The sequence below is a fragment of the Lepidochelys kempii genome, chromosome 14 (assembly GCF_965140285.1).
Source record: "Lepidochelys kempii isolate rLepKem1 chromosome 14, rLepKem1.hap1, whole genome shotgun sequence".
NCBI lineage: Eukaryota > Metazoa > Chordata > Testudines > Cheloniidae > Lepidochelys > Lepidochelys kempii.
In genome coordinates this window covers 38055272-38073628 of record NC_136393.1, presented here as the reverse complement: position 1 = coordinate 38073628, position 18357 = coordinate 38055272, and the positions used below count along the sequence as shown (strand labels likewise).

Here is an 18357-nt window from a genome sequence, read left to right as displayed (position 1 = left end):
TGCATAGCTGGTGAGAGCGATGAGATGGTGAGGGATGAAGATTGGACAAGAGTAGAACTTGCCCCCGGGTTCGGCTGGATTTTAAGGAGGAGGCTGTATAACAGGGTGGCTTGGCCTGTGACTGCAAAGCCTGGGGCTAGGCCAAATTGATGACCAAGTGCGACCCACCTGAGAGGAAACAAAGGAAAACAGCAGCAAAAGTACAGAAGCAGAGCGAGCTGTTCAGTAGACGGCCTTGGGACAAAACCTGGAGTCCAGTGTAGGACTGGGTTCTCTCACCGTCCCTAAGGAAGGGGACATAGAAGACCATAGAAACCCAAGAAGGGCAGGCCGAGCTGAAATCAGGCTGAGAAAGAGCTCTCCACAAGGGTGGAAGGCCTTGTTGCTGTTCAAGACATTTTTGGACTTTGTTTGCAAGGAGCATGAGCCAGGAAGGAGTGGAGTAAAGGACAGTCACCTGGTTGGAGGGCTGAGTTCCCAGCCAACAAACTGCAAGAGTGAGTCTCAACGGGGTTGCTAGCCCAGCTAGAAAGCTGTGTCCAGGATCTAGCGGTGAGTGAAATCTGGTACAAACCTGCTTCCATTCTGGAAAGAGCCTGGTATTGGAGAGTGGGTGGGGAGAGCAGGGAGATGGGAGGGGTTCCTGAGGCTGGGAGGGGAAGGTCATGGCCCAGCTTGTGGGAGGGATCCTGCTGGCTGTGTCCGGAGCCCTGTGTAGCCTCTTCTCTGGGAAGTTCCCATGGGTCAGTGGAGCCTGAATCTCTCCTGCTCCTTTGGTCTCTTTGGGCTTCACAGGAGATGTCTGGTGAACTGCCCTTGGACTCTGTGCCCAGCACCGCTCAGAAATTATTCGCTACCTTCAGAGAGACTGGGCACAGCTCAGCATATTAGGTAGGCTGGAGACTCACACTTCACTCAAACACACAACACTGAGGTGGTTTGGGAAGCATAGTAACAAAGAAGAAATTTAAGTGATACTAAGCAAGAGAAAGAGACAAATTTCAAACAGACAAAGAAAACACAACACACTTTGCAGTGACTAAAACTGAATCTTAACAAGTCACAATCTTTGCCTTAGCAGTTTCCAGACTAATGTCTCAGCTTTCCTAACAGACCTTATTTGATGTCCCTGTAGGGTACAAAACTTCTCTGACGAATCCGCTGATTTGATTGCTTCATCTTCTGGTTTCAGACCCTCTGTTCTCCTTTTGGGGTGCCTGGACCCTGATTGTGACATCTCTCTGGCCCAGCCTCTTACACAGATGTGTGCTGCAGCCAGCCCAGCACAGGGAGCAGTGGGGACAGATGATCTCCTCCTGTCAGACCAAGCAACATGGGTCCCATTGAGGCTTAGATGGAAGATCCCAGGCATCTCCTGGAGGTAAGAACTGTCCACTCTTCTGGACACTTGGGGCTGTTGCAAGAAAGAGGGGGCTCCTGTTCCATAGCCTATTTGTCCTCATGACTGTTTTTGTATTCTCAGAGGATGTGTCCGGGACCCTGGAGACTGTTTCGTGCAGGAGGTTTGAGCGGGGAGAGATCACTCACTGTCATGACCCATGGGTCATTAACCCTGGTCTGCAGGGTTCCTGGGAGCAGCCACCCTCCAGCACGCCACCTGGAAGCCTACGAAAAACTGCTTACCTCAGACTTACGAAGTCCAGACCCAGTTTGAGGCTCCTATTGGCAGAGTCCCAGAGCAGCTAATCGGCCCCCAGGACCTCCTTAAACCAGCAGCAGGAACAAGAAGCTGTCTGAACAGCCGCGCTCCTCCCCGGCTCTGGACCGTTTGTTGGCTGTTCCTGCTCCCACTCCCCAGGCTTGATTTCCTGGCATCCGGACTTGGGGTGACTCACCTCATTTGAGGTTCTGAACACAATTTGGTCTTTTGCTTCTGCTCTTCCAGTATCCTGACCCAGCTGACTCTCAACTCCTGTCTTGTGAGTGTGGACTCTGCCTCTGACCACTAGGTCTGGCTGCCCATGACCCGGCCATGACACTGACTTTTCTACAATTCCTCCAATGCCCTTTTCTGCTCTCCAGCTCTGCTCTCCCAGCAAGACACACCAATCCCTTGGCTCCCAGAGTCCTGCTTGCCTGCTAGTCAAGGGCTCAGGGAGAGTGCTTGTCTTGCCCCCTCCCTGACCACAGCTGCTTTTCCTCGGGGACTCTCCCTAGCGCAGAGGAGAATCCGTCCTGGCAGCAATTCAGGAAGTCACAGAAGGGACGGTCTGCTCAGCTCCCTCTGCAATGCCACTGCCCGAGACCATTACGAGTGGGTGCCTGCCCAGTGATTGCGCCGGCAGCTCCTTGAGAGATTCCTGGGGGCAGGGTAGTCGTGTTTCATGGTGACCATGGGAAGCCATGCAAAGAGTGCGGCATTGAAGAGACTCTGCTGCTGTCCCAAAGGGTTTCTGTTCTCCTGCATGGTCAGACCGTGGGGCCAGGTTGCAGAATGGGGAAGAGCTGTTTGATGATGATTTGGAGGATTCACCATATAGGTGGCAGCAGCTGCAGATCCTGGAATCCCTATGGTAGGGTGACCATGCGTCCGGATTTTCCTGGACATTTTTTTGGGTTTTAAGTCGCCGTCGGGGTGGAATTAGGAAAACTCTCAAAAGGTCCGGGATTACCCTCCCAATGCAGAGTGCGACGCGGCTGACAGGGCGGCCGGGCCAGATTGAGCCGCTCACATCCGGGCCTCCAGCAGCCAGAGCCCGTCCCCTGCTCCCCCCTCTCCTGCAGCCTCAGTGCACCGTGGCTGGACAAGTGTGGGATACCCGGGGATCTGTCAGGGGGCAGGGGTTTGGATAGGGGTCGGGGTTCCATTTCAGCGAGTAGCTGTGGATATTCTGGGTCCTTTTCCGAAAAAGACACCCAGAGGAAAGCAGTACATACTGACTTTCATGGATTTTGCCACCCGATGGCCAGAAGCAGTAGCTCTAAGCAACACCAGGGCTAAAAGTGTGTGCCAGGCACTAGCAGACATTTTTGCCAGGGTAGGTTGGCCCTCCAACATCCTCACAGATGCAGGAACTAATTTCCTGGGAGGAACTATGGAAAGCCTTTGGAAAGCTCAGGGGGTAAATCACTTGGTTGCCACTTCTTACCACCTTCAAACAAATGGCATGGTGGAGAAGTTTAATGGAACTTTGGGGGCCATGATACTTAAATTCGTAAATGAGCACTCCAATGACTGGGACCTAGTGTTGCAGCAGTTGCTCTTTGCCTACAGAGCTGTACCACATCCCAGTTTAGGGTTTTCACCATTTGAACTTGTATATGGCCGTGAGGTTAAGAGGCCATTACAGTTGATGAAGCAGCAATGGAAGGGGTTTACACCCTCTCCAGGAACTAACATTCTGGACTTTGTAACCAACCTACAAAACACCCTCTGAACCTCTTTAGCCCTCGCTAAAGAAAACCTACAGGATGCTCAATAAGCGCAAAAAGCCTGGTATGATACACATGCCAGAGAGCGTTCCTTCAAAGTAGGGGACCAGGTCATGGTCTTAAAGGCGCTCCAGGCCCATAAAATGGAAGCATCGTGGGAAGGGCCATTCACGTTCCAAGAACACCTGGGAGCTGTTAATTGTCTCATAGCTTTCCTCACCTCCAACTGAAAGCCTAAGGTGTACCATATTAATTCTCGAAAGCCCTTTTATTCCAGAGAATTCAATGTTTGTCAGTTTACAGCGCAGGGAGGAGATGACGCTGAGTGGCCTGAAGGTGTCTACTACGAAGGGAAAAGTGATGGTGGCGTGGAAGAGGTGAATTGCAGAAGGAGGCTGAAAGGATTCTCAGATACCTGTGCCATTAGCTTCTAGATTCTGCTATATAGATAGATATTGACCAAAAAATCCTAGTGCTGGATGACTGACTGTGTCTTCCGTTGGGAAAAAATCCACAAAGACTAGCACAGGAAGTTTGCTATTTCAATTAAACGTGTTGGGGGATCAACATACAGGGAAGAATTAAGATGATAAATATGAATTACAATACGAACTGGTTAAGACCTTTCCCATCAGTTTAATCAAATACCTACTGCTGACTGGAATTTTTCCTCCCGTCAGGAAAATTTTTTCTTTTCACTGAAAACCCTAAATCCATTTCCCCCCACCACCACCTCAGTTTTTGGCAAATGAAAACTTTCTGCTGAAAACTGATTTTTTTAAATTCCAAAACCAATACAGTTTGTTTTTTTAAGTTTTCATTTTTTTTTACAAAACAATCCCAAAATGTTTGAGAAAAGCAGACAGATTCTGAGATGTGTTGTTATTTAGCTTAAAAACCAATCTCCATTAAAAAGAACCCAGCTGACAATTTCCAACCAGCAGTAAATCTTAAATAAATTGGGGAACATTAATATTTCCTGATAAGAGCCTGATTTCAAACCCATTGATTCTATCGCATCTGTGTGATTTCTCTTTCAAAGGGATAGTTGTGAAGAGGTAACAACTGAATAACCAGTAAAGTTGGCAGCGCACAGAATGTTTTACACAGAAGAGCCCCTTTAAACCCTGGGTTAGAGTTGAACCAAGCAGCCAAAGCCTGTCTGTCCTGACCCCGTTCAAGGACATACAGGAGCTCCCTGGGAGTAGAACTCAGACGTCCTGGCCTAGCTCCACACTGCTGTCGGCTGAGTATAGATGGTGTAAATGGCTGTGCAGAATATACAGAGAGTAAGACACGAGGCTACGTTTCCAAAGGTATTTAGATGCCTAGTGGGATTTTCAGAATCACCTAGGAGATCACAACTTGTCGATTTCAAGGGGTTTTGGGGTCCTGATGCTTTTGAGAATCCCACAAGGTGCCTCAATATCTTTAAAAATCTGCCCCACAGCCCCTCTCTGAAAGCCCTTATAGTCCTAGAAGACACGGCAGAGAAAGGGAGACGGGGGAAACAGAGGCAGAAAGCGGGGAAAAGACTGGTCCAAGATCACACAGCAGGTCACTGGCAGAGACGAGAACAGAGCCCAGGTGTCCTGACAGCCACTGCACCACACTGCACAGAGTAAACAATGCAACAGAGCGGTGACGGAGGGATGCTGCTAGCCCATTGTTACATGCAGGCAGAAGTGCAGTTGGGAGTTGTTGCCATAAATCAATTTGGAAGCAGGCAGCAGGCCGTCTAGGCACAGAGCTTGGGGTGTAAAAATTACAGATGAGCTGCTATTTACGATGCTGGGTGAGTCGACATCATATTGCCCTGCAAAGTGAGAATCAGGCTGTGTTAGCATTTTAGTTGATCAGTTTCATACCCAAGCTGTGAGAATTGTTGGGTTTGGAGTGTGCTTTGTTCCATCCTTCATATTGCATTTTATCAAGCCACACCTTGGGCCAAATCCTCTGATGGGATAAATTGATGAAGCGCCCTTGACTTTAAAGGAGCTGATCCAATTTACACCAGTGTGATAACACAACTCATTGATTGTCAGAGGCGAGGAGCACTAACAACACCTACTCATTGTACGTGACGAGTGCTGTGCACCTTTCACGTTCACATAACGAGATATTAGGGAAAGGGGAAACAGGGCCATTCCCTCTGTTGCTCTAATCCTGACCGTTGTCCTTCTCATTCCCTCCACAGACATCAGACAGTGCACTGAGGAAGAAAATGTCAAACCAAACCGCTCTGACCGAGTTCCTTCTCCTGGGATTCTCTGACGGTCGGGAGCTGCAGATGTTACACTTTGTGGTGTTTCTATTGCTTTACCTGATATCCCTGCTGGGGAACCGTCTCATCATCACAGCCATAGCCCTTGACCTCCACCTTCACACCCCCATGTACTTCTTCCTGATAAATTTGGGCATCCTCGACCTCGGCTCCATCTCTGTCACTATCCCCAAATCCATGGCCAATTCCTTCATGAACACCAGATCAATTTCTTATTCTGGATGTGTTGCCCAAGTCTTTCTAGTTGTCTTCTTCACTTCAGCAGATTTTGCCTTATTGACCATCATGGCGTATGAGCGATATGTCGCTATCTGCCAACCACTGTACTATGAGACACTGATGAACAGGACAGCTTGTGTCCAAATGGCAGCCAGTGCCTAGACCAGTGGTATTCTCTACTCTGCACTCCAGAGGGCCAAGCCCATTCCTGGGGCCTCTCCAGGGAAATCGGTGATTTTGCACCCAGGATACACTGGGTCCCTTCTGCTGAGCTGTTTTCTACTCTCTCCCCTGCTAATGCCCCCTGGGGATAATCACAGCTCTGTGCTCCTCACAGGGGTTTCCTAGGGGATGTCCCACTTGGTCTGATTGCTTTGGTTGCTCTCAGTAACTGAATCCCTGGGCTGATGTTATGTCCCTGGCACACCATGCTGGGTGCACCACGCTGCGGCAGGGCCTGGGAATAGATTGTGCCCCAATAAGGCAACTTGAGAGAGCAGGACTGTCCCTCGCCTTCGGCCCCTGAACATCTGAGAGGAGCTGAGGTCTCAGTTCACACCCCATTTCCATGTGGAAGCTACAAACATTGTCGAGCAGGATGGGACAGGCTGGCGTGGGAGATAAGAGATGAAGTTGCTGCTTTCACCTCTAAGTCACCTGTCCAAACCCAGCCCCACTGAGCAGGAGCCCAGGGCTAAATGAGCAAAAGCATTTTGGTGCCTAAGTCCAAAATTTACATCCTCAAAAGCTCTGGAGTTATGGGTGCGTGTGTGTCTGCCTGCTGGCCGGCTGATGTGAGCACTGCGTAAGGGCTCTTGGACATGATTTGACCCTTTCTCTCTCCACTGTGTAATAACAGAGCTGACTGAGACTCAACTGAGAGTTTTGTTGCAGACCCATAGAGCTAAAGCCACTAATAACCAGGTCTAAGCATGAGTCTTGCTTTAGGACAGTGTCTCTGGTGCATAAGGCTGCCCAGTCTGCACGATCAGTGAGGCTCCCCCAATAACAGCTGAAATCACTGAGAGCTGTGTTATGTGGCAGGACCTCAAGACATCCCAGAAGGTGCAGGAGGGCTGGCGGAACAGAGGCAGGGGCAGAGCAAATGCCCGGACAGCGGAGAGAGCAAGGTGCCTTTCTTTCCGTCCACCAGGGTGGGCGGTGAACGCCACAGATGCACCTCTGAACTCTGGGTCTTCACTGACCAAGGACAACAGCTGTGCGTGGGGTGCGGTGAAGGGATGGGCACGTTACTGGAATCTTTGACTGTGGGACTTAAGAACCTGAGGCAAAAGGACACTGCCCAACATACTCTGGGGTGGGTGTTTTGCTCATGGTTTATGTTATGAATCCTGCTTGCAGTGCTTTCCCAAGTTAATGCCAGGTTCCTTTCCCCCTTTTTACTGTAAGCAGGGTCAGGATGAGCTCCACCCTGACACCTGGTGGTGAGGTGTGGCAAGTTGTGGAAAAGAACTTCAGGGGCTGATCTTATTTGCATCGGCTCACCCACCCCGCCTAGCATGAGCCCATAGCTGCCCAAATGGTCACTTTGGCTGCTGTGGGATCCCCAGTGTTTCTGTTATTGGGGCAGGAAGAATAAATTGTTATTATCTTGATTATGTGACTCAAGGAGAATGGAACTGTACTTGGCCTTTTGTTATGATGGAGGGGTGTGACGCAGCAGGGAGGGGGGAGTGCTGACCTGGGAATGTGGCAGGGGAGTTTCACTGGGAATGGGATACCTGAGCGCCTGTAACCTGAGCCAGGACGGGGAGGGGGAGGTAACACCTCTACCCGGGAAACTGGACAAAGGCTGCAGGAGAGAGACTGCTGGGGGGGGGGGGTTGTTTTCAGTTTGATGCTGGGTGGTGGAACACAGGGAACCCCAGGGCTGGGGTCTAAGCTCCCTGCCCCCCAGAAGGACTTGACTGAGGGGTCCTGGTTGTCCCCACAAGCTCTGTTTTAGACTGTGTTCCTATTGTCCAATAAACCTTCTGTTTTACTGGCTGGCTGAGAGTCACAGTGAATCCCAGGAAGAGGGGTGCAGGCCCCGGACTCCCCCACACTCCGTGACAAGGGGCTCGCCATCAACGAAGTAGCACTCGGGACAAGGGTAGACAAGGGACATGGGTTCCAAAACTCAGTGAATTGAGAGAGGTTGGGGACAGGTGTTAGTACCTGGTCTTGTGGGCCTTTTGAGAGGGCCTGAAATATCAATTGCACATTCTTCTTTCTCCACTGTGAAATATCAGAGCTAATTTTGGGTCCATTAGGAGTCTAACCACAGGTGCTGAGCTGAATTTGCTTTGGGGTTATGGTGCATCAGCACTGAGGTTCCCACTACTACAAGATGAAGTCACTAAAGAGCTAAAATTACTGAGCACTGTGTTAAGTAGTGGGGAGCCTGAAGATATTTATTGCTGGGCAGTGAGTGGAGTAGGACAGCAGGAGCTGCCTGCGGGATGGCTGGTGGAGTGGGACGGAGCAGAGCAGAGTGGCTCGCGGGACGGCTGGTAGAGCGGAGCGGAGCGAAGCCCTATGGAGCGGCGGGGCAGTCCGCTTCGGATCATGTAAGGTGCCCCTTACCGCACACACACACCCCCACCCCAGGCTGGGGAGTAACACCCTGCAGATGACCTTTTGAACTCTGGGGCTGGGCGTTTGAGTTCTTGGACTTTGGGTGATCTTTGGGTTTCTGGACTCAAGAGATGTTTGGGTTGTTGGACTCAAGAACCAGAGGGAAAGGACATGGCCCAATCTGCTGGGGTGGGTCTTTGCTCATGGTTTGGTTGATGAACCCTAGTTGTGGTGTTTTCCCAATTTAATGCTGATGTCGTTTACCTCATGTTATTAAAGATTTTCTGCTACACCGAGACTCTGTGTTTATGAGAGGGGAAGTATTGTCTCTTTGAGGCTCCCAGGATTGTGTGTTAGATTTTCCCAGGTCACTGGGTGGGGGCTTGAGCCGGTTTTGCATTTGCTTTGTTGAGAGGGAACCCCTGTGTTCTGAACCCGGCCCTTGCTGCTACCAACTCGGCCTGGCAGAAGGGTTACATTGTTAAAAGTTTCTTTGCTACACTCGGGCTCTGTGCTTGTGAGAGGGGAAGTGTTATCTCTAGAGGCGCCCAACGGGGGATGTGTAATTGTCCCAGGTCACTAGTTGGGGGCTCAAGCCGGTGTTGTGTTGCATTGTTGAAAAGGACCCCCTAGATATTGAACCCGGCCCTTGTTGCTGCCAACTCCAACCGGCGGAAGGGTTACACAGGTTTCTTAAAGGTGAAGGGAGAGGTTTTCAGTTGGTCTAAATCATTATAGCTGGGTAGGTGCGACCGCGCAGTGCTGCCGGCTGGGAGAGCAGCCTGAGGCAGAAGCCTCCAGCTTGCATGATATTCCAGGCAGGACTGAATCTCCATGAGACGAAACCTAAAGAAGAGAATGACCTGGAGTCTCTGGCTCCCATTCGGTGCTCTAAGAGGAGAAGCTCCATGTTTGTCCAGCCGCCCCAATCGACCTCACCGAGGTCTGCCAGGAGCACCCAGGAGATGTACGCCGGCTATCAGTCCTACTGCACCGTCTGCCGTGAAGGCAAGGAGCTGCTGCTGTGTAGCAATGCAGTACTGCATCTGCCAGCAGCACCCAGGAGACGTACGGTGAGCTGAGCGGGCTCCAGGCTTGCCGTGGTATGGCTTCTGTATGGATAACCCAGGGAAAAAGGCGTGAAACGATTGTCTGCTGTTGCTATCACAGAAGGAGGGAAGGGGGGGTCCTGACGACATGTACCCAGAATCACGTGCGACAATGTTTGTGCCCCATCAGGCATTGGGAGCTTAACCCAGAATTCCAATGGGCAGCGGAGACTGCGGGAACTATGGGATAGCTACCCACAGTGCACCGCTCTGTAAGTCGATGCAAGCCACGGTATTGAGGACGCACTCCGCCGACTTCATGCACATAGTGTGGATATACGCAATCGACTGAATAAAATCAGTTTCTAAAAATTGACTTCTATAAAATCAACCTTATTTCGTAGTGTAGACATACCCTAAGAGAGTTAAGCATCTAACTCCCATTGTGCAGACAATGGGCATTGAGCACCTGTTTCCCTGAAACCACTCTGAAAATCTCTGTCATAGCTCACATCCTGGAGCAAGTGTCCACTGTATTGTTCCAGATTCTGCAGCACCCACACCCCTTTGCTTCTGCTCTAATTGCACAGGATGCTGCAGAGTTGGTTACAGGTCCCCCCAGAGGGCCAAGCCCATTCCTGGGGCCTCTCCATGGAAATCAGTAATTAGTACCCAGAATACATGGTGCCCATTCTGTTGACCTGTTTTCTACTCACTACCCTGATATTTTTTCCTTTGACTACAGGGGTGTTAAAGGGACAATTCACCTTGGATGGTCCCTTGAATTTGTGCCAACTACTTATGCCGAACTATTTGTTCGACCTTGTATTTAGTTGTGACACTCTGAATTCCTTTCCCACACCTGAGAAAAAGCTCTGTGTAGCTGGAAAGTTTGTCTCTCTCATCAATAGAAATTGGGTCAATAAAAGATATTACCTCACCCACCTTGTCTCTCTGTTCCCCGAAACGGCATCTTTAGAGAGCAGGACAGTCTCTGGCCTTCGCTTCCAGCACTGGACATATGAAAGGAGAGGAGGTCTCAGTTCACACCCCATGTCCACATGAACGCTATAGCCATCTCGGTGCAGGATGGGACATGCTGGCTTGGGAGATAACCGATGAAGCGGCTGCTTTCATGTCTAGGTCACCTATTCAACCCAGCCCCAGTGAGCAGTGCCCCAGTGTCCTCCCCTTTTGAGCTCTGTGAAAAATTGGTTTTGTGCCTTATCTCCTTGGACACATCATGAAAGCACCCACCAAACATCTCATCCATCCAAACTAGAACGTGTTAATCCCCTGTGAGCAGCCTCAGCAGAGACCATGGACCAGCGCGGACCTGAAGAGCTCATCTCAAAATGGGAGAGGGTAGATCGGGCTCCCAGTCCCCTTCACTACATGGTCTCTCCATGGAGATTGCGATAAACATCAAAGGAGCCAATTGTTGCCAGTCAAAGTAAAGGTGGGTTCTGTAGGGATGGGCTTTAGTGTGGAACCAGAACCTCAGATCCTAAGCCCCCTCGCCTGAGCTTTGGGGAAGTGAGGATCCCAAGAAGGAGCCCAGTGTCTGAGCTGGGCCCATCTCAAATTAATTTGCAATTTCCTGATAGAAATAGTCTTCTTCTGTCAGCCACACAACCCTCAGCTCTTACATAGCAGGGAAGGCCTGGTCCTGATCCCACTGCAGTCACTAGCAATGCTCCCGCTGACTTCAGCAGTTCCAGGGGTGGATCATAGAGGTGCACGCCGTGTGTTCATTAGAGCAAATTTCTCCAAGGAAATTTCTTCACTTCACAGGTTTCTGTTTAATTTTCCCCCATTCCATGGAGAGGTGGCCACATCAAGCAAAGGACATTTGTATGGATGGAAATGTAGGTGGGGAAGGAAATGAAGGGACCTAGTACAGAGTTGCACAGTTAGGAACGGAGAGAGCTACAAACATGGGCTGGGGTTTCCAAGCTGACTTACCCCAGTTCAAACAGAGAGACGTTAATGGCATCCCTGTGTGTTCCCCCACTGGTCATTGGTGCTGATACGCTCCCCCCATGCAAACCAGGAGTGATTCCACTGGACTCAGTGAGACTCATTCTTCTCTTCCTCAGCCTGGTGTAAATAAAGAGTAACTCTTGTCGAGTAAATGGAGCTGTTTCTCCTCTTACTCACCCAGTGAGTAACTCAACAGAGTTAGGCCATGTTGACACTATGGACCTTACAGCTTTTACCTTTACCGCCGTGTCTACCCTTCGGATCTTTCTTCCTTTATCGCTTGGGTGGGTCAAACTTTTGTCAGTCGGGGTGGTTTTTTCACATCCCGACCGACAAAATTGGTAGTGTAGACAAAGCTTAAGGTGGGGGTTTTTGGTCAACTTATTGTTAGTTATGTTAATTGAAGGATGAATTCACAGCTGTCAATCTCAATGAGGTCTGTGATTGATCCCGTCATTCGTACCTCACAGTTTAACAATACAAGGCAGCAGAAGGAAACTGGAAGTTATGGAGGGGCTTATAACTCCGGAAGCCCTTGGTCAAATGACAACAAATTTGGAACTCGAATGCTACCCCGGGCCTGCCTGAGGCACCCAAATTTCAAAGCTATCCGAGTAACCATTCAGCTTCTAGTGCACGTCCAGAAACTGAGCTTTAAACCATACACAATGGCGGGAATGGAAATCCTCTAGCCCTCCTTCTGCATTGGCACAAACGCACAATCCAACACACAGACTTTCTTAAATTCCATTCTCATTTTGGGTCCCCCAAGATTTAGTGGGGGCCATGCACTACCTTGGGTAAAATGAGACAGATTGAGACCAGTTTGACCTGCCTCACATCAATAGTTTGATCTCTAGCTTTGAGCAAAATAAACAAAACCTAGAAACTTGTAACGGGGCTCATATCTCCACAACCCTTGGCTCAAATGACCCCACATTTAGGTCACTAATCCTACCCTGCACCCTCCTAAGACACATTAAGTTTCAAAAGAATCTGACTAAGCTTCTCTTCTGTTTTTTCCCTTTTTTTTTTTTTAAAAGGAGGACCTTTAAACAGAAGTCATGGTGCAACCTTAACTAGAAGGGCGTTGCTGTGATGGTAATAATATTCATCAGTTCATTTACTGGTTGGGTACCCATCTTGCAGGTTTCTATGAACCCTGCTATTGGAATATTCCAGGAGCATTGAGATGGGATTGTGATGTTCAGCAATGAGAATCTCAGAGACAGGAACAAACAAAAAACTCGACATCACGGCACTGATATTTAGCTCATGTAACCTGGCCGAGTTCTATAGCACTCTGCCAATTTACATTCGCTGAGCAGCTGGTCTAATTGACTTCAGTGGGGCTGGGGCTGACTTACACAACAGTTGTTTGGGGATCTGGACCCTTTGAGTCCAAGGCAGCTAGAGGTGATTTACAGAAACTGGGGCACTGACCCATTCACTTCAGTGGAGCTACCCTGATTTGAACTTGCTGAGGATCGGAACCATTGATTCCAATCGGCCTCGGGCTGATTTCTACTCTCTGGCTCTTTGCATTTCATCAGTTTCTCTGACATGAATGTCTCGTGTAAATTACACATTTTTAAACAGTGCATCTGTAGCCAAAGGAGCCTTTTATTTTAATGTCGTCTGCCAGAAGGAAAACAATGTTACTACTGAGAAAGAAAGAAAGAAAGAAAGAAAGAAAGAAAGAAAGAAAGAAAGAAAGAAAGAAAGAAAGAAAGAAAGAAAGAAAGAAAGAAAGAAAGAAAGAAAGAAAGAAAGAAAGAAAGAAAGGAAAAGACCTGGGCTATTCATCCCAATAAAAGTTGAAGATCAGATGCAGAAAATCTCCACAACACTGTCCCCAGTTCTGTCCCAAGTGGGAATGAATCGCTCTGTCACCCTTACAAGTTATACTTGTAATGCATCCCAGTGGACAAAGAGCTAGGAAAGAGGAGCCTGGTTACAAATGTTTGACTCTTCTTTGGTTCAGTTTCACAGGCAAAGGATATGGGTTGGAAACTGCGTCATGGGCCAGATCCCCAGCTGGTGTAAATGGATGTAGCTCCCTGGAAGTCAATGAGTCAGATCCCCAAGTGGTATAAATAGCCCACGCTACTCTGAAGTCAATGGAAGTGTATCAACTTACACCAGCCCAGGACCTGGTCCTTAGTTTTTAGTGTTTGTCTCTTAGTGAGGAACTTCAAGCAGCCAGGGCAGCCTGAGCTGTGGGTTCCTCTGGTGGCTGCATCCCAAGAGCTGCTGGTGCAATGCAGGAGAAAAACATCTCTGCTCCCCTAGAGGTGACTATATGGAGTTAATGAAGGAACAGGCTATTCAAGGCCAACTGAGACTCTGGTGCCAAGAGGCTCTTAGCTATTGTAGAGCCCATGTCTGTGCTACAAATATCTGTTTTATTTTGCCATCCTGTGGGGACCCCCTTTGTGATCCAGCCCTGCCTTGTTTTTAGCTAAAGGTCCTTCAAGAGATGCTGTCATCATGTGAGATGCAGGGCAGGTGCTGTTCCCCCTCTGGGGGATTAGGGTCAACTAGGGCAGGTTGTCAGGATGGTTTGCTCCTGAGGTGAGAGCAGAGCTGGGCTCACAGCTCTGGAGACCAGATTCAGCTATTTAGCCCCAGAGCAGGGATATCTTGGGCTGTGACCTTGTTTGAAGCTGGCACAAACCAGGATCAGCTCGAGAGCTGGGACTGTCTTTCAGTCCCTGATCCCATTTAGTCCATCACCTTTCACCCAAGCCTGCCCTAGGAGGGAAGCAGGGAGCGCCCATCTGTGCTAGGAACTGCAGAGAGACCCCTGCAACTCAGGACATCCAGCGAAGGGATGCGACAACAGCTGGTGAATACGACAGTGCTGGGGGCAGGAGAGAGAGAGAGAGAACCAAACAATCCTGGCAGTGGGTGAATAGATAGATAGATAGATAATGACCAATGATTCCTAACACAGTCGGATCAAATGCATCGCAAATTGGAATAAAGACCAACAAAGTAAGTTTTCTATTTCAATTAAATATGTTAGAGTATTCATATATGGGGCAAATTTAATATCAGAAATATGAATTGCAATTAGAACTCTTGAAGACTTTTACTATCAAATTATGCAGATATATAGAGATGATCAGATTTTATTTTCCACCAGAAAAAATTGACTTTTCATTGAGGTTGTGAGAACCAAACAGTTTCAGCCAAAAACTGTTGGAACCTGAAAATTTTTAAGCATAATCAAAAAAAGTTTTCATTTTTATGGATATCAGAGACTTTCCATGAAAATATATTCAACTGAAATCTGAATTTTCCTTTGAAATAAAGTAGAAATTGTCTGACTACTCCTACCTGGAAATTTAGCTTTTTGCCAGAGTGGGGAACATAAATATTGTCCAATAACACCATAATTTCCAACCCCATTCCCTCTACTGCAACTGTGTTTGTCTGTTTCAAAGGGGTAGCTGCAGGATGGTAAAACTGAGTAAGTAGCAAAGTTGGTCGCCCAGAGAATGTGTTTTAAACATACTAACCTCTCTAAACTAAAGCCCTGAGAGTTGAAGCTCCCAGACAAAGGCTGTCTCTCTTTATCCCACCCAAGGACAGGCAGGAGGTTGATGGAACTAGAACCCAGATCTCCACTTCTACCATCATAGCCTCTGTCCCACACTGCTGCCTGCTAAACAAAAATACTGTCAACATGTGCACAGAACATGCACACAGGAAGACACAATCCATCCCCAAAAGAGTTCACATTCAAAGTACACGAGACAGACAAAGGGAAGGGGAGGAAAGAGAGGCAGCGGTGACTGCTCCATGGTCACAAAGTGACAGAGGCAAGACTAGAACCGAAGTCTCCTGACTCACACAGCACAGAAATAAAGTCACAGAGGGGAACCACACAACCCAGCAGCAACTGAGCGATGCGACCAGCCCATCATCACCCAGCAATGGGAGTGCAGCTGGGATCTGGTGCCATAAATCAACATGTAAGTAGGCATCAGGCGGTATGTGGGATGTTGGGGTGGAATCATCGCAGAAAAGCTGCCATGCGGGAAGCTGGGTGATTCTGTGCTGTGTTTCTCAGTTAAGTGGGAATCAGACTGTGCTGGCATTTTAGTATTTTAGTTGGCCAAGTTGTGAGCCTGCTGTCTATAGCAATAGGGGCATAATTTTGGCTCAGATTGTTGGATTTGGGTTGTACTTTGTTCCATCTTTCATCCTGCATTTGATCAAGCCACATCTTGGGCTAGATCCTCAGATGGTGTAAACTGACCCAGCTCCAGTGACTTTAAGGGAGCGATGCCAATTTACACTCCTGTAATAACGCACCAGAGTAGTGCCCTGGTTGTGAGCAGTGAGGAGCCCTCATTACTCCAGACAATGGAAGTGACAAGTGCTGTGCACCTTTGACATTCACACCATGAGAAATCATAGAGAGGGGAAACAGTGTCATTCCCTCTCTCACTATAACCCTGATCATTGCTCTTGTCCTTCCCTCCACAGCCATCACACAATGAACTAAGAAAGATAATGTTCAACCGAACCACCGTGACCGAGTTCCTTCTCCTGGGATTCTCTGACGTTCGAGAGCTGCAGATTTTGCACTTCATGGTGTTTCTAGTGCTTTACCTGGCAGCCCTGACAGGGAACCTTCTCATCATCATAGCCATAGCTCTTGACCACCACCTTCACACCCCCATGTACTTCTTCCTGATGAGTTTGTCCATCCTAGACCTCGGCTCCATCTCTGTCACCATCCCCAAATCTATGACCAATTCCCTTATGAACAACAGGTCCATTTCCTATTCTGGATGTGTCGCCCAAGTCTTTTTCCTCATCTTCTTTGCTGTAGCCGACTTCGCCTTACTCACCATCATGGCGTACGATCGATATGTCGCCATCTGCAAACCACTGCACTATGAGACTATAATGAACAGGAGAGCTTGTGTCCAAATGGCAGCCAGTGCCTGGATCAGTGTAGTTCTCTATTCTTCATTGCATACCGGGAACACGTTTTCGATAACCTTCTGTGGAGGCAACATGGTGGATCAGTTCTTCTGTGAAATCCCCCAGCTACTCAAGCTCGCCTGCTCTAACTCATACTTCAATGAAGTTGGGCTTATTGCATTTGGTGTGTGTTTAACCGTAAGTTGCTTTGTTTTTATAATTGTGACATATGTTCAGATCTTGACCACGGTATTGAGAATCCCCTCTGAGCAGGGACGACATAAAACCTTCTCCACATGCCTTCCACACCTCATTGTAATTTCCATGTTTCTTTCCACTGTTGTCTTTGCCTACATGAAACCCATCTCCAGCTCTCCGTCAGCTCTGGATCTCGTGGTGGCTGTTCTCTATTCCGTGCTGCCGCCAGTGATGAATCCGATCATCTACAGCATAAGGAACAAGGAAATCAAAGCTTCCCTGAGGAAACTGACTGGGTGGAGGTTATTCAACTAGAACAAAATGTCTGCGTTTCTCTTATGAACATAGTTTTATCTGTGGTTTTTTTACAAATAGAATCAACTGATGACATTATTGTCCCCATAAGAATATGGTGTGTGATTTTTTTATGCAAAATGCTGTCTGTATAGTGGTAAATCCACACTAACTCCACTAAGTCAGTGGAGTTCTTCCAGGTTTATACCAGTATAAGTAAGATGAAAATCTATCTATCTCCTGCTTTTATACTGCCACCCCTCACCATGTTATCTGAGTACCTTCCACATAAAATCAGTAGCCATTAGAAAGTACCCAGTGGACTTCATGGAGTCTCTGGTTCTTCTTCTTTTTTGGGGTCAAAGCTTTGCTTGGGGTATGATGGCTTTTGGGTGTCTGTTTGCTAATGTGACAGAGTGGGATACGGCAGCATCAGATCATGAACTCTGTCTTCTGCTCTCTGGGTAAATATTGACATGGTGACTGCAGAAGTCTGGGCTTGCTCAATAGCTGTCTATCGCTCTTTGTTCATGGCAGCTCTCCTACCTGAGAAAGGTGCCTGTTACTTTGCTGAAGGACTATCACTCAGAGAAATCAAGACTGACTTTTGTTGCCTTTCACCTACAGGCCCTGCAGCATGGAACAAGTCTTTTGCTGTATAGGGAGTCTGCAAGTGATGCGCCGGAGGGAGGGGCAGGCGGCATGGCTGGTGGGTCTGGAAGTCTTAATTTTAGCACATGACAAAGAGACAGGGGACCTATTTAAGTGCAGAGTCCTACCCTGTGTCAGGTGCCAGCCATAATCCCATGTAAGAAGGACTTGCAGGAGTTCCTTCTATCTAATCTAATCTATCTATCTATCGTAGGATTCCACACTGTCACCCATCACCATGCTATCTGAGCACCTTCCACATAAAATCAGGAGCCATAGCAAAGCCCCAGTAGACCCTGAGGAGCCAGAGACTCCATTCCTTTTTTTGTTCTTCCCCTCAGGGTAAAAAATATGATTGTGGTATCAGTGCAGTTGTTTGGTTCTTGCTTCTTTCTCAGATTTTTTTATTTTATTTTAGGGGTTTTTTTGTTTGTTTTTTTTACCAGTGGATTGATTTGTTTCTTTATGAGGTGGGAGTGCCTGGGCACAGGAGCACCGGAAGCTCCCTAGAAGTGGGGGGCCACCGACACCTGATCCCAGGCCCCACTCCCACACGGCCTCTTTCCTCGAGGCCCTGCCCTCATGCCACCTCTTCCCCCTAAGGCCCTTCCCCATGCTTGCTCTTCTCTGCCCCCTCCCCACCATCGCTCACCCTTAAGGCCAGTAAAAAGTGGGAGCACACAGCCCTCCCACTTTTAAGAGTGATGGATCCATGGCCCCCTGCCTCCCCCCATCTCCATTCTGGTTCCTCTGCCTGGGGAGATGCTG

The 18357-nt window shown here is 48.5% G+C and overlaps 2 protein-coding genes across 2 annotated transcripts in view; one reads left to right on the top strand and one right to left on the bottom strand.

Annotated features, from left to right (window-relative positions):
- LOC140898396 (uncharacterized) overlaps positions 1 to 18357 on the bottom strand; it is a 305360-nt gene that overhangs the window by 86594 nt on the left and 200409 nt on the right. The window lies entirely within an intron of this gene.
- Positions 16030 to 16959, top strand: LOC140898412 (olfactory receptor 14A16). Its single transcript, XM_073312219.2, has one exon. It carries the CDS (start codon positions 16030 to 16032, stop codon positions 16957 to 16959), a length of 930 nt encoding a protein of 309 aa, XP_073168320.1.